The sequence below is a fragment of the Aulostomus chinensis genome, chromosome 3 (genome assembly GCF_037954235.1).
Source record: "Aulostomus chinensis isolate RoL2024-O1b breed Wild chromosome 3, RoL_Achi_v1.0, whole genome shotgun sequence".
Taxonomy (NCBI): domain Eukaryota; kingdom Metazoa; phylum Chordata; class Actinopteri; order Syngnathiformes; family Aulostomidae; genus Aulostomus; species Aulostomus chinensis.
In genome coordinates this window covers 23620494-23635222 of record NC_141322.1, presented here as the reverse complement: position 1 = coordinate 23635222, position 14729 = coordinate 23620494, and the positions used below count along the sequence as shown (strand labels likewise).

At 43.5% G+C, this 14729-nt stretch overlaps 2 protein-coding genes across 15 annotated transcripts in view; both read right to left on the bottom strand.

Annotated features, from left to right (window-relative positions):
* Positions 1 to 1989: 1989 nt before the first annotated feature.
* Positions 1990 to 9283, bottom strand: LOC147268330 (SH3 and cysteine-rich domain-containing protein 3-like). Its single transcript, XM_086200831.1, has 13 exons — positions 9248 to 9283; positions 8844 to 8924; positions 8503 to 8581; positions 6572 to 6728; positions 6389 to 6486; positions 6219 to 6300; positions 5264 to 5361; positions 5033 to 5096; positions 4489 to 4538; positions 4231 to 4334; positions 4061 to 4112; positions 2776 to 2913; positions 1990 to 2430 (listed from the first exon to the last, which is right to left on the bottom strand). The coding sequence occupies exons 2-13, from the start codon at positions 8858 to 8860 to the stop codon at positions 2332 to 2334; spliced, it is 1038 nt and encodes a 345-aa protein (XP_086056957.1). The 5' UTR covers positions 8861 to 8924; positions 9248 to 9283; the 3' UTR covers positions 1990 to 2331.
* Positions 9284 to 11532: 2249 nt separating this feature from the next.
* Positions 11533 to 14729, bottom strand: part of r3hdm2 (R3H domain containing 2) — a 53358-nt gene continuing 50161 nt past the window's right edge. For 9 of the 14 annotated variants that reach the window (XM_086199824.1, XM_086199823.1, XM_086199836.1 and 6 more), the window contains 3 exons: positions 14607 to 14701; positions 13613 to 13697; positions 11533 to 13124 (listed from right to left, as the gene is read on the bottom strand). In XM_086199824.1, the coding sequence (XP_086055950.1) occupies positions 12721 to 13124; positions 13613 to 13697; positions 14607 to 14701 (584 nt within the window). In that variant the 3' untranslated portion in view covers positions 11533 to 12720. The remainder of the gene's footprint in view (positions 13125 to 13612; positions 13698 to 14606; positions 14702 to 14729) is intronic. The other 5 variants (XM_086199833.1, XM_086199837.1, XM_086199831.1 and 2 more) reach the window with 2 other exon arrangements.

The following is a 14729-nucleotide window of genomic DNA, read 5'->3' as shown; positions in this document are numbered from 1 at the left end:
TCGTTCATGAGCTTTAGGACAGTCAATTTCAAAACAAGCTGTTTCGGTTACTCACTTGTGCAGGAGCTTCTCACTTTGTGCCACATTTGTCAACGGCTGCCTGAATTCTGGGATCAGTGTTAGGGGTGAAATGTCAAACTCAACCAGAGCCGCTCAGATTCCTCGTGACTTTCAACGTCACGCTAGCAAGTGAACACGCTCAATGAGGACCGTGGCGGTCCCGGTGGAAAGCCTTAAATCATGGGACTGAGTGGAGCCTGAGTTACAGCATGATGAAAGAGTTTTTTTGGGCCCTTTTTCTCACCTTTTTGCCCTATTTTTTTTTTTATTCTTTAAAGCATTACTTTGCCATTTTTGCCTTTCAAGTACATCACTTCTTTGTGATTCTAGAAAGCAGAAAGAGCCAGTCACATATATTTAGCTTTAAGCTAACGGTGACTGACGCTAACAACAAAACAACAGCAAAACTGCCCAAAAATGTCCTTTTACAAACTCTCAAGTCATCATTAAGTATAATCCTCATCTGATGGACAACACTTCCAGTTGGGTTTTACTGTGAATGAGCTCAGTTGAGCGCAAGCGTGTTGGGGCGTTGGGTCATCGTTTGAATATGTGGATTGTACCAGACGATGCACTTGAGATTTGGGGCAGTTTTTATGTTGTTTTGTTGCTGTGTCTGTCAGTTGCAATTAGCTTCATGCTAAATATGCACTGCTAACAAAAAAAAAAAAAAAATCAAATTAATAGACGTGGCTGGCTCTTTCTACTCTCTGTGAGCTTAAGACATGTATTTGTGAGCACTTGAAAGGCAAAAAATACATTTTAGGTAAATTAAAATTGGAAAAATAATGTAGCAAATTTGTGAAGCCAGCTTTTGTTGTGGTGTTCCCAGCAAAAATAAAATTCTCCTGAGCTGAATGAATTCCTTGTCACAGCATCAACCTGCCACCTCCATGCCCTTGACCTCTCACCAACACACATACAGAGTAGGAAAATCATCCACCAAACATTTTTGCCAACCCTTCTCCATCCTGGCTGTCTAGAGTGGCAGGGTCAGGAGGTCAGAATGACAACATGGCAGCTGTGATATCTTCCTCACAGCCTCTCAGTGCAGAGTGGCATGAAGCAGAGTTTGTTTCCCGGGATGAAGTGACCCGTATCTGAAGGGGTGCTCTGTTGTCCAATCAGAGGACTGCTGAAGCCTGGTAACGCTACCTGACAGACAACAGGAAGGAGGCAGAACCACATAACTCATCATCTGCATCTGAACATGGCTGCTGAGGTTGGGAGGGAAGACGAAAGTAGACAGCAGAAGAGAAACGAAGGCACCATCGAGGAAAAAAGTGAAAGAGAAAAGGCAAAAGAAAAGGAGGAAAGTTTCTTTATCAACAATAAGGAAATGAAGACGGAGCCTGTCTGCTATTGTGTTATTCAGGTCTTTCGTCATCACTGGAATGTCTCTTTGGGACATTCAGATGCCATTCCCCTCATTCCTGATCTCTGAGCCTCTCCTTTACATAGCTAAGCCCCTGCGCGCGCGCGCGCGCACGCACGCACGCACGCACGCACGCACGCACGCACGCACGCACGCACGCACACACACACACACACACACACACACACACACACACACACACACACACACTTTCACCGGGCCAATCACACAGTCGTTAAAGGTGGAGCTACTGTGCTATGATTTGTTTCTAAAAATGTTCCCATCTTATTTGAATCCCCCCTTGGCTTCTCCACTTTGATTGACACCTTTTCACAAATTCACCCCAGTTTTTCTGACGCTCCTTTTACAAACACACACGGACGAAGCGCTCTTACATAACGCAAAAAAGATGTTTCCTTCTCTTGAGAACAAATGATGGAAACAAATGTGTGTGTGTGTGTGTGTGTGTGTGTGTGTGTGTGTGTGTGTGTGTGTGTGTGTGTGTGCTGATCTTGCATGTGTTGATGGCCAGTGAACTTTAGTTTACAGTATACATTTAAAATGGGGACATTAGAGACATGGCAACCAAGCTAACAAGACAAATATAAAATGTCTTTTAATAGCAATACAATGTAGAGCACATGCCTCCACTGAGACAAGCCAAACACAACATAAAATTAACTTCAGCATCGATGTTCAGACCAGGACTTGTCAAATGAGAGATTTGTTAAAGATCTGACAATGTGGAGGTCCAGAGGTGTTTATTCTTCAGCACATTCAATAAAAACGTGTCCAACAAAAAAAAGAAAAAAAGAAAGTGATACTCCTGCTTCGGATTAAGAATCATCCTGCCAGCTAACAGGTGACGCTGATCAGGCCAGATGTTTACCGCCTCCTCAGATCTCCTGCAGCAGGTTGGCAGGGAAGAAACCGAGTTTCCGTCCTGTACTGACCTTCAGGTAGCCATTGACCTCCTCTCCCTTCTTTACTACAATCTGTGGGCACCGCACGAGCACGCACGCACGAGCACGCACGCACGCACGCACACACGCACGCACGCACGCACGCACGCACGCACGCACACACACACACACACACACACACACTTACACTGAGAATTTGGTTACAGAACAGCAGAAAGTAGAGTATGATTAAGGATTTCAGAGGATGTAAAACAGAGTACGTAAGCACACTGGCACAAGTCTGTGGAACCATCAACAAAGATATGGAGGCAGCAAGGATTTAATCCAAGTATCGCTGGCTGCAGGGTTTGTGTGTGTGTGTGTGTGTGTGTGTGTGTGTGTGTGTGTGTGTGTGTGTGTGTGTGTGTGTGCGCGAACCTGGTCTTTCTTCAGAGTGATTTGGCCCATTTCTCTGTTGCCAACAAAGGAGCGAGTCACCTTGTAGACTCGCTCTCCCGCTCGTACTCGGATAATGTAGTTGGCCGGGATGAAGCCGGTTCTCTCTCCGATCTTCCCCTGGAGGAGGAAAAGGCCCCATCTTTTAATCTCGACATCTCCAATGGCTTAATATAAACATGACCATACAGTATTACCCCAGCGTGGCTTTGAAAGCTGAATGACAAACATTTGTGTGAGGCTGATGATCATGATGACACCTTTACTACTCTTCTGAAATGGTTTCTCACGATACTAAACTACATCTTTTAAACTCAGTTTTACAAGAGTAACAACCCTTTCCACAAAATACACATTGCCAGGGACCAAGTCCAAAAACAACAAGGCAATATACGTAAACCTCACATATCAAGTAAAAATAAAAAGAAGTATTCTGGACGTTTCCTTGTGTTATATAGATTCAGAAACTATTCACTGGACTATAAATATGACATGAATTTAATCAATTTTTCAACAAAAAAAGGCTGCCGTGTTTTTCCAGATGTAAGATTGAAGGAACCAAACAATGGTGAACCAGGAAGAGAACAGAAGTGCAAATATAAGCCGGATTCTGTGGTTTTTCTCTAAGTTGCGAAATAGCTGCAAATAATCGTTATAGCATCAGTCTTCTCAGATTTAATTTAGTAAGAAAATGAGTAGTGACCACATTGATGTACAGCGTACTTGGAGGACTTAAGAGTTGTATCCAGTTAATTAATTGAACCTGAATCCATCCATCTGCCTGTAGACTCCATCCATCCATCCATCCATCCATCCATTTTCTACCACTTATCCTGTTAAGGGTCGCGGGGGGGCTGGAGCCTATCCCAGCAGCCTTCAGGCGAGAGGGGGGGGTTCACGCTGGACAGGTCACCAGTCCATCACAGGGCCAACACATAGAGACAGACAACCATTCACACTCACAGTCACACCTACGGTCAATTTAGAGTATCAGTCAGCCTCGTCCCCTCTTGATGTCTTTGGACTGTGGGAGGAAGCTGGAGTACCACAGAGAACCCACACAGGAACAGGGAGAACATGGAGACTCCACACAGAAAGATCCTGTGCTGGAGCCGGGGCTCAAACCCAGAACCTCCTTGCTGTGAGGCCACAGTGCTGACCACTGCACCACCGTGCCGCCTGCCTGTAGACTTTGAAATTAAATTATAAAGAAGCAGAAAAACCCTGAAGAACATCATGGACACACAGGTGGTGCAGTCGGACTCACCCTCCACCACTCCTCATTGGAGTCATCTATCACTGTGATCCGGTCGCCGGCACTGAGCAACAGAGAGGATATAGATACTTCAGGAGGAGGTGTGGATTCTCAGTGCTTGTGAGTGTGTTTTTAGTAAGTTGGAAAGAGAAAAGACCAGGCAGGAGCTGACGGGCTCTTACTGGACATCCAGGTCGTCTTTCTCGATGGCCTTGAAGCGGTAGAGAGCCAGGTAGTAATGAGACTGGCTGAACACGCCGATCTTCCCTGGCTGAGGCTTCTTACTCTGGATAACACAAACAAACAAACAAACACACGCACGCACGCACGCACGCACGCACGCACGCACGCAGCATGTTCAGCATGATTATCGTCCCTCTTATATCTATTATATCCTCCACAACCATCAGCATCATCTTCTTCTCCTCACATTCTCTGACCTTGTCATCAGCTGGAGCTTTGTCTCCCTTCTTGTCTCCTTCAGTGTTTGCTACTTTACAACAAAAACAACAAAACACAAACACATTCATTTAGTAACCTTCATATACTGCACCTGCATTATTACATAAGCTTCACACTTAGAGTTAATAAGCAAAAATAGATAAAAGCTATTAATAAATGGATAAGTAGGAAAAGAAAATAGGTAGTAGTCATATTGGGTAGGAAAATTCCATTCAGTCCTCAAACAATACATGAAGAGTAAAATATGCTGTGGACTCACCCAGAAATACTTCAATAAAAAGATATACCGGTAAATACAATCTAAAATAAAATTTGTATTTTGCGTATTGGTTTCGACTATTTCCATGCACTGTTGAGCCATTCAAAGCGTGCTGTATCTGTTTTTGCTCATAAACTAAAGCTACAAGTCAGGTGACAGGACACAAGTGCCTGAATTGGCTCAATTTTTAGTTTCAACAGGATGATTCACTGTTGTATCTCAACATCTTTCTCCCGCCGACAGCCTGTTCAACAGTGACTCACCCCCGTCACCTCCGTCCTCCGCTTGTTTTGGTTGAGAATCATCTTCCTCCATCCTCATCATCATCTGAACAAATTAAGAACAACATTGATTTCCCATAGCTAAAAAAGAAAACAAAAAAAGCAGGGGTGCAAACATAAAAGTTTAAAGCACCAAATGAACAATAGTTTGGAATATTTTTAGAGTTTTACAGCAGACGAGCAGCATTAGTTGTGACTTGGATCCAGGCTCACATTCTTTTTGTCCTCCGAGCCTTTTTTACGCTCCTTGTTGGCCATGATGACGCCGATGCGCAGAGTCTCGAACACGGGGTCGGTGCGGTTTGACTGTGCTGCCGATCCCGCGTCGGTCAACGAAACAGAGAAGCAGACAAAGCAGGTTAATAATAACATACACAGAAGTGTTGAAGTAAATGATCAGTTCAATAATAACACAAAGGATGGATTCAAAAAGGAATGACTGTTTATTGTTGTTGTTTTTTTCAATCTTGGATGAATAAGCTCACATTTAATTTCATAAAACAACTTTTTGCGGGGTCAAAGACAAAGACAGAAAACATTCCATTTTTAAGAGAAAAATACAGGAAATTATTTTGACCCTTACAGCTGAGCAGTACGTAAACTGTTCATTTGCTCTTTTTAATATTAGCTGGGCGGGGGGGGAATCAATATTTTTATGAATGCTTACATTCTTGCAAAGAACTGAAAAATGCTATACGGCATTAAGAGGTCTGGGGTCACTGCATTATAAATCTAGCTTCTAATGATCTCTGAATGGTTGCGACAGGGATATTAGTAACCTTCACACATAAAGCTGAATTATGAAAGTCTGCAGACACAGCTGTGTAGAATTAAACAGCGAGATGTATCGGTTAACTTATCATCCAGGACCGCTGCAGTAATCGTTCTCCTCCGTCATTATTCTTAACTCAATTGTAGTTTTTCTCTTTTCTGTATTTTTTTTTTTTGGGGGGGGGGGGTTGTGGTGTTTGTATGCAGCAGCATAGAATATGCTGTTTTTAATGTCTTCCTTAGTTGTTAGAGGGACTGACAAGCTTTAAACAAAAGGCCAAAAGTAGAATGAAAAAGTAGGGGTGCAATGCCTTCACGTTTCTTCTGAAATCTTTTTCATTTATTTGATTTTACAGCAAGATTTCTATTTGTGTGGAGGTGCAAAAGCTGGGCTCACAGAAGGGCAGCAGCTGGGAGACGGTGGCGTTCTGCTGACTGCTGTACAGAGGGGAACTGTAGGCTCTTCTGAATCCTGGAGGCTAAAAGAGGAGGCGAGAGATGAGTGTACTCAACACGTCGATGTGCGACTCAAAGCTCAGGCACCACTGAGTGAAATATAAAGCTCACAATTTTGCCAAAACACCTCTGGAACTCCACGTAGGACTGACACTGGTGGTGGATGCTGGTTTTGCAGTTCTTACAACGCAACGCAAATTTATTGTTCACTAGAGAGAAAAATAACATAGGGGTTAAAAATCTTAAGAGGGATGCACCTACAGTAGGTGTCTCAGGAGACGCGCAAGGGCGTACAAACTATCATGCGTGCGCAGACGTCACAAAACTTGGGCTTCTTGCAGTAGTGGTCCTTGAACTTGTGAGGTCTGTCGTTTACTGGTTTGACTGGTTCCGGAGGAGGTGGCTCCTCCCTTTCTTCTTCCTCAACCTCCTCGTCATAGATGAAATAAACCTGGAGATGGTTGGAAACCAAACAAAAACGCCAATCAGGAAAAGATTTGAAACCTCTCGTTTCCCACTGTGGACCCATAAAAATTGCAATGAACTGCAAGTGCGCAGAATGTTCAGTTCGTCATAATCAATGACGGTTTTATCACTCTGCAAATTTAAATATACACAAATCTTGGGATTCCATGTTGTCATCTGTTTGTGGCTTTATTTAACCCAAACAGTCGTGATAGCCTGCAACAGCCTGACAGATTTGTTTGAGAAGGATTCTATTAATATAGAAACACCCAGCAGTCTGAGTCATAGTCCTAGTCCACTCAGAAGCCAGATCCATTAATAATAACTTCAAACACAACAATACAACACATGTCTCAGCTAAAAAAAACATTCATTAATTGAGTTTGAAAACAGATCTCCATATTAATGGCCTTCTTGACACTCTTTGGTGTGTGTCTGATGCGTACACACTCACTCTCCCAGACACGCACATCTACAAACCACAGGTGGGACCGATTTTAAAAGGCTTGGATCTCAAAATAGCCTTCAACGGCCACCAACAGAATTCCCTACTGAGCGCAACAAGGCTTGACATCGCTTGTCCTAAATATACTACAGTCTACATGAAAAGGGCTATACAGATGATACACACATTCACTGATTTGTATACACACACGCAGTCGCCCGACAGACTAAAGCTGCGTCGACTCTCCATCACTGGCAGGATTAGAGATGTCCTGTGGTCGACAGGCTGGGGATTTACACAACAATGACTGATAAGACCGAGGACGGTTCACACACCATCACTCTGCAACTTTATTTGGCTGTCAGGCTTTACAAACCAGCCATCCAGAAGACTTGGGCTCTTTCAAACCCTCCCTGGTCAACTGGGACCAGAGCGATGATGTGATATTTGGCCATAAAGCTGTATCAGGCAGGGAAAAGGATAGCTCGTTGTCATTATTATCATTATTATTGTGTTTTAATGCAAAAAACAGGTGCAGGTGGAGCTAAAAGTTGGCACAGCACACCAGGAAATCTCATATGAACCTTGTGTGTGTGCCAAGGTTTATAAAATAGCTGCTGCTAAACATTCCATATAAATTTCCCCTGCCTCTTCCTTGCCTCTATATGTACTGTACTTAGTGAGCATGCGGCCATTTTTATTCTGACGTGAAGTCTGTGTGGTCTGTTACAGTCGTTGGTTCTTTTCCATTTTCAGGGGTCAAACTTGAATCCGCGTCATTGGGAGTATTGATTAGAGACCTGCACCTTGCTACATGGTGGAGTTGGGGAGTTCTCGGAGAACAGCTCTTGAATTTTTCATCATTCACAGTGGAACAGGAAGTGGACTGTATGTACAACTGTAGCTCGTTCTGTCAGGCTTGGGGTCCTCGATGACTCAGGGCCCGTACAGTAGTGAAGCTGTCTGTATTTCCTGATGCAGGTTTGGCCTTAGGGTGCCGCAAAGAGGTTTGCTTGGAAAACTGCCATATTGAATTCAGAGTGAAATATAAACAACACTCATGTGTGCAACACAGCCTCCCACACGGTGGCACCTCAGATACGCTTAGAGAATATGACCACTATGTTAAATTGCAAGTTTTTGTTGAACAGCGTACCTATCGTGAGTTGGTTTTTTTAATCTTGCCAAGAAGCAGGAAGTTGATGTAATTTGAGTGTGAATGGTCCAATCGGAAACAGATTCTGTGTTGGGGGGGTTGATGGTGAGCGGAAGAAATGATTCTTGCAAAGCAGCTCGATCCGTGGAATATTCTTACCGTGTTGTTCTCTTCTTTCACTACATTGTCCGGGAGGGGGGGGTTGTCGTGGAAATCCACTGAGTCCTTGTCATCCAATCTGTCATCATCAGGAGGAACGACAAATTAAGAGTGCAATAAAAGAAAACTGTGATCATCAAGAGAGAAATTCCACACTCCAAATCCAAAGACAACATTGTTTTGTTTCACGCAGGAAAATCATTTGCAGCAATGCTTTTTAATTAGTCTTTGAAGGTAATCTGGCCTTAAATGATGAGCTTTTATTTTTCATATCTACATAAACAAACACGTGAACTACACAGAGATGCTCTGCTGCTTTGATCTGCAGGCTGGGGACTCACGAGTCGTAATGAGCCATGGTGTTAATCGGTCAGTCCAGGTTTACTTCCTTTGGATATTGGAGTTCGAACCAGCAGATGGAGCTGTGGACACAAAGCACATGAGCATCACTGCGGTGATTCCCAGAGAGAGTCCTCTGAAGTCCCTCTTCAGGCCTCATCATCTCCAATGGTTCACCTAAACATCATATTGATGTCCTCATCATGCGGGACACAGACTTGAAAGTTATTTTTTTAAGATTCACTGATTCAAGGAAAGTTGATTCTACGTCTCTAAGACTCGTTTGCAGCTCAGAAAACACTCAGGAACACTTTAGAAGAGCCTAGCAAGCACTACAAGGAGTTTGAAATGATGAGGGGGGCAGATTTTATTCTAAAACGTACATGCATAAATGACATGAACTGACCATATAAGTTGAGCTCCACCTCTTCTCTCAGGGACTCAGCGGGACTCCGTGCAGCTTCCTGGGACTCTTTCTAGCAGTTTCTACCGGCCTTGTTGCCGAGTCCTTTATGCTCAACTTTCCAAATGAGGCTCCAACAGGTGGGAGATTGGGACCAGTAATACCAGCAGGCCAGCCAGCCCATCCCTGACGCTGTGTGTGTGTGTGTGTGTGTGTGTGTGTGGGGGGGGGGGGGGTTAGTTTGATGTGACTGTTTGGGACAGCTGAGCACTTTAAAAGCTAAGAATCTCTCCCAGCTGAATGGTAAAAAAGCCAGAGCACTCGGCCTCTGGGTCCTCAACCACTAAAGAGTAAAGTTAGAGTATGACCATACCAAGAGGAATTTTATGACTAGGATAGTAGATAGACAATAGTCATCAATGACAAAATAAATAAGATACAGCACATCCAAGTTCTACCTTTAATACTTCCTCTTTCACTTCAGTCAGTGATCTTTACAATTTTCCATTTCAGTTTCAGTTGTTTATATTTGTTTGCTACATAAAATTCAAGCGTTGGTTTAAAACCATTTGTCTAAAACATCCTAACCTTCAATTCTTCACATGACCAAAGTGTGAGACTTCAGCGAAGCGACAAATGGGTGTAAATTGCAAAGCGTATTAAGTGTAATAATGCAAATACACATATTATGAAAGGTAAATTAGAAAGATGATCATTAAGTTGCAAGACTCACCTTAATTGTGGGTGAACACTAAAGTCTGCAGCTGACATCACACACTGACCGAAGAGCACGGGGGCGGAGTTAAATTCTCAACTAAAAAGTAGAAGAAAATAGTCAAAAACCATCAGATCATTGGTGGTCGTGAACATCTCATTTCCATCGACTGGTGGTGGTCGAGGTTCGAGATCATCAAGAGTCCAGTCAGGCTGGAGGCAGCTATCATATCTGACACAGACACACACACACACGTAATGAGGCTCACGTTGAGAGGAGCAGCATCTTCCTCAAGGTGTTGATGGATTTACATGGAGAAAAAGATCAGACTGGAACCAATAGAGTAAAGACAGATAAGATATAAAGCAGGAATGTCAGGGTTAACAGAACATCAGTTGGGGTCTTTTAGACGCTTCCGCCTGTCTCATTCAACCCAAACGAAGTTGTCAATAATTTGGCAAACAGAGGCAGTGTTGGTGATAAATTCTAGTTCTCTTGCAATCACAGATCTTCTCACTGCCGTCTGCAGTTGGGATGCAGCTGACCAATTTGCCCTAAAAAGAAAATGATCATCATCAGACAAGTATTTAAATCTGTAGTCGCACATGGGTCTCAGGCTGGCCTCCTGCTGGCGTCCCCTAGAGGTTGCAGTTCAAGTGGTGAGAGAACCATCAAAGTACCGCATCGTCACCTTCTCAATATAATTGCCGGCGTCATTTTTTTCAAGTTTCTGGAAAACACAAAAAAACTGGAGACAAATCATCAAAAAGGAGTTGTTTTAAGTGAGAAAAAAAAAAAGTTAAAAAAAAACAACCCAAACCTAGGGCAATCATTCTAGGAAGGTGATGTGTACTGATGCTAGGACAACAAGTTTACACCTGTCTGTCTCAAGGCTGTTCTGGAACTTTCACTTGATTTTCACCAGCAGAGGCAGATTGATCATTTATGCATGTTAACTAGCGTTTTGAGGACTTTGTACATGTATTTATACCACAAAAAAACAGAAAAGAGAAACGCACAATGACTGGGCAACCCACCCGATGAGGAGGATCATGTGTTCGGGTCGATAGCTTGAGAACAGCAACTAAATCTAGAATGAACCAAAACACGACATCTCACCAGCCCAGGGACAAAGTCTGAGGATTTGTCCTGAAGGTATTTAAAGGAATGGGATCAAAACAATTTTTACCTGTGAGGAAACAGAAACCCAGAGTAAAAGGAAGGTTAAACAAAGAGAGAGGATGCTTCCACGCGGGGAACGAGCAGCTCAACGGTTTTCATTTGAAATTTGCATCGCAAATGAATGAAAACCCGTGGGAGGTTTTTTTGTAGACGGTGCTCTCCACCACCTTGAAATGAAATGAGGACAAGAAATGAGGGAATATCTTTTGGAGGAATGGTGTTCATCTCTCAAAGAGCATTCAGAGACTTGGAGAACTTGGTGCCAAGCAGGAATGAAGTTGTTCTGGAGGTTTTTGGTGGCAACAAAGACTCTCTTCCTGTGCATTTGAGATTTCACAGTCAGCTTCATTCAAATCAAATAATGACCCACGTGACACACAAGATGTTTTGATAGATTTTTTCAACTTTTATATTTTTAAAAACAAACAAAAAATAACAGATTAAATAAAATTTACAGTAGACATATGCAATCATTGTGCACTTCAACTACTTTTTCTGATACTTTCTGCACAGCTGTCAACGAAAAACGCAAACACAATGGGGTGTCGGGGTGGAGCAGGCGGATGAGGGACAGTTGTGGGAGAGGACAGAAGTAGTGAGGAGGAGGAAATGTGGGGAGGAGGAGAGGGGATGAAGGGGAGGGGGAGTAAAGGATAAAGAAAGGCCTAAACTTTTTCACTCAGGGGAAAGAAAGAAAAAAATCACTGAATATATAGATTTCTTTTTATTCCTTACATCACTTATATAAATATATTGACCCCGCCCAAAAAAAGAAAAGAAAAAAACTTCGGAGAAAATAACAGCGCAATACAGAAACCCACAACAGCAGTAAGGCAAACAGAAAGCAAGAGAGGAGAGAGAGCAGTGACCGAGGAGCAGAGAAGGATAGGCAGTATGAGACGTGGCAGGAATAGAGAGGGGGAGCAGTGAGGGAAAGCAGAGAGAGAGAGAGAGAGAGAGAGAGAGAGAGAGAGAGAATGCGCATCTGTGCGTATGAAAATTTATAAATATGTGAGGATTAGGAGACGATTGGGTGACGGAGAGTTGAGGCAGGAGAAAGATCGTTGGCAGAAAGAGGAGGAAAAGAAGGAGGGACTGTAGAGCGGAGGGAGGAGGAAGAGGAGGAAAAGGTTTGACTGAGGTCGACTGTCCAGTGTGTTTTTGTTATGTGCTACGTGACCCTGTTGAGCTTGTCTGTGTGTTGTTTTTGTGTGTGTGTGTGTGTGTGTGTGTGTGTGTTTTTTCATGATTTTTTGTAATAATGGCAGCACAAATTCCACGGCAACAGTGAAACACATGCTCGCGTGTCTTGTGTGCTCTTCTGCTATATAAATACAAAACAAAGATTAAAAACAAACAACAAAATCATATTTGCAACCAAACACCAGCCAACTCATGATTCACACCTTCTTCCCTTTTGTACATTTGACACATCACTTAACTCAAGTTTTTTGTTTTGTTTTTGAATTGTACACTAAGAGCAGTCCCCTTCAGTCAGTCCTCCTTCCTTTTCCACCACTCCACCAAGAGTCTTTTGCTCTCTTCCACTTTCTTTCTTTCCTCCCCCTCTCTTTTCCTTTCACTGAGAACTGGCTCTCTCCAGCACACGCAGGTCATAGTTCTTTTTGGCGGCCCTCAGTTTGAAGAGGCTGGCCGCGCTGTTGTTAAGTTTGAAGGAAGCACTCTGGGCAGCCATGGTGCTGGGGAACACTGCCACTACTGTGTAGAGGTGAGCCGGGTCGTTGCTGTCGCCCTTCACTCCTCCTGCTCCCATGCTGACCCCGGGGCAGGCTGTGGCTCCTGGTCCAGTAGGACCCACACCGGGACAGGGGCCACAGCCGCCTGCTCCTCCTCGGCCTCCCTGGGGCTCCTTAAGCCACTGAATCTTGGCACCGCACAGCGACAGCTGGTTGAAGAGCTTTTCGGCCTCTGGACGTGAAATCCCTTCTGGCAGGTCCGTTACCTCCAGAACTCGACTTACCACTGGGCAAAGAGCAAACAAGGGGTGTCAGAGAAATGAGATGTGAGCAGGCTTGACTGCTCCCTCAGTATCTTTAGACTTGAAGCACCTCAGGCTCTGTGTTCACTCATCTGTTTCATCTTTAGACCTTTGTAATGTGCACTGCTAGGGAGAATTACTGTCTGCACAGCCCTGACACAGCAACTCCAGAAGAAAGGAAACCTAACTTGGCATTTTGTCAAAGTCTGTAGAGGAACTTCTGAACACAGCGCTACCAACATATCAGTAAATTCACACTGATGACTGATTCACATCAGAGGGGGGACTGAGAGTACGACAAGACAGAAAAAGATCTGCTGCGTGTGCTCAGGTGCATCTGCTCTATTCACATGCGTGATATTGAGGCGCTCTGATGGGACAAGCAACAACCTGAAATGTTCACATGAAATGCTTGCATAATTCTCATCTGAAATCTGAAACACTACATGGTGCCCCGAAGACTCCAACTTACCGACATCAGTGGTGCCGAGATCAGTGGATGCAGATTTGAGTGTTTGCTTCTTCCCTCGTGCCCCGTGTTTCATTACTCCTTGGCTCTGAGCACCACATCAAAAATATGTGGATTATTAGTACAATGCCATAATACTGGGAGGGCACTAGATGGTGGTATAAACAATCAGAGAAGAGATGCGGCCAGCTCACTAATTTTGGCATTAATGTTTCATACTTTAAGATCTTTCATGTAAACAAGGTGAGGCAAAAAAAGATATTCAAATGTGTCAACACTCAAAAATGTTGTGACAGGTCCTGAACAAAAATGATCATCTTTCTTTCATTCTCTGCTGAAGATTCTATCTGTAAGGAATTGAAACTAAACTCACCAATTTAACTGCCTTTATCACTATATAACAATGAACAACAAATTTATAAAAATCATTCACTTGCGAAAAGAAAAACTCTTGATTGTGTCTGGTGGCCTATTTTATTCATCTTACAAGTTTGGAATACATGTAAAGGGACTCTTTTTCATTTTACAAACCAAGCCAGCATCAGTCTGTCCTTGCATAAAATCACTTCGAACCTGAAGAAGTGATATTGAGTCCCGGTGGGGTTTGCCGCCACAGCCGACCAGCGACAAGGGAACCTCATATCAGCTGCTTATATCTGTGACCTCAATGTGGGAACCTTAGCCCTCTGGCTCTTGCTAAGGAACTCAACATTTCTCTGTTTCTAGGGATGGACTCTCCAACCTTTTTAAGTAATATGGTGGCACATACTGATTTGCAGTGGATAATAAAAATTCACTACTTTGAAAAGAGCACCTTTAAAGGAAAAAATAAACTGAATAACAGAAGCAACACATGGTTGAAATGTCTTGCCAAAAAAAAGGGGGGGGGGGGGGAAATCAAGTCGAGAAAAACAACTGTTAAAACCTGAGTGTTTTCCTGATGCATACTGCTTGATTGAATGTTTTTAGAGCTGACAATATCACTGCCAGTACTGACCTGATGGGAGCTGTAAGAGGACTGGCCATGCATGAGGGGAGGAGGGCACAGGTTGTACTGGAGAGGCTGCCCCAATAAAGAGTAGCGACCATCACCTAAACATATATCAAAAGTTAAAATTAA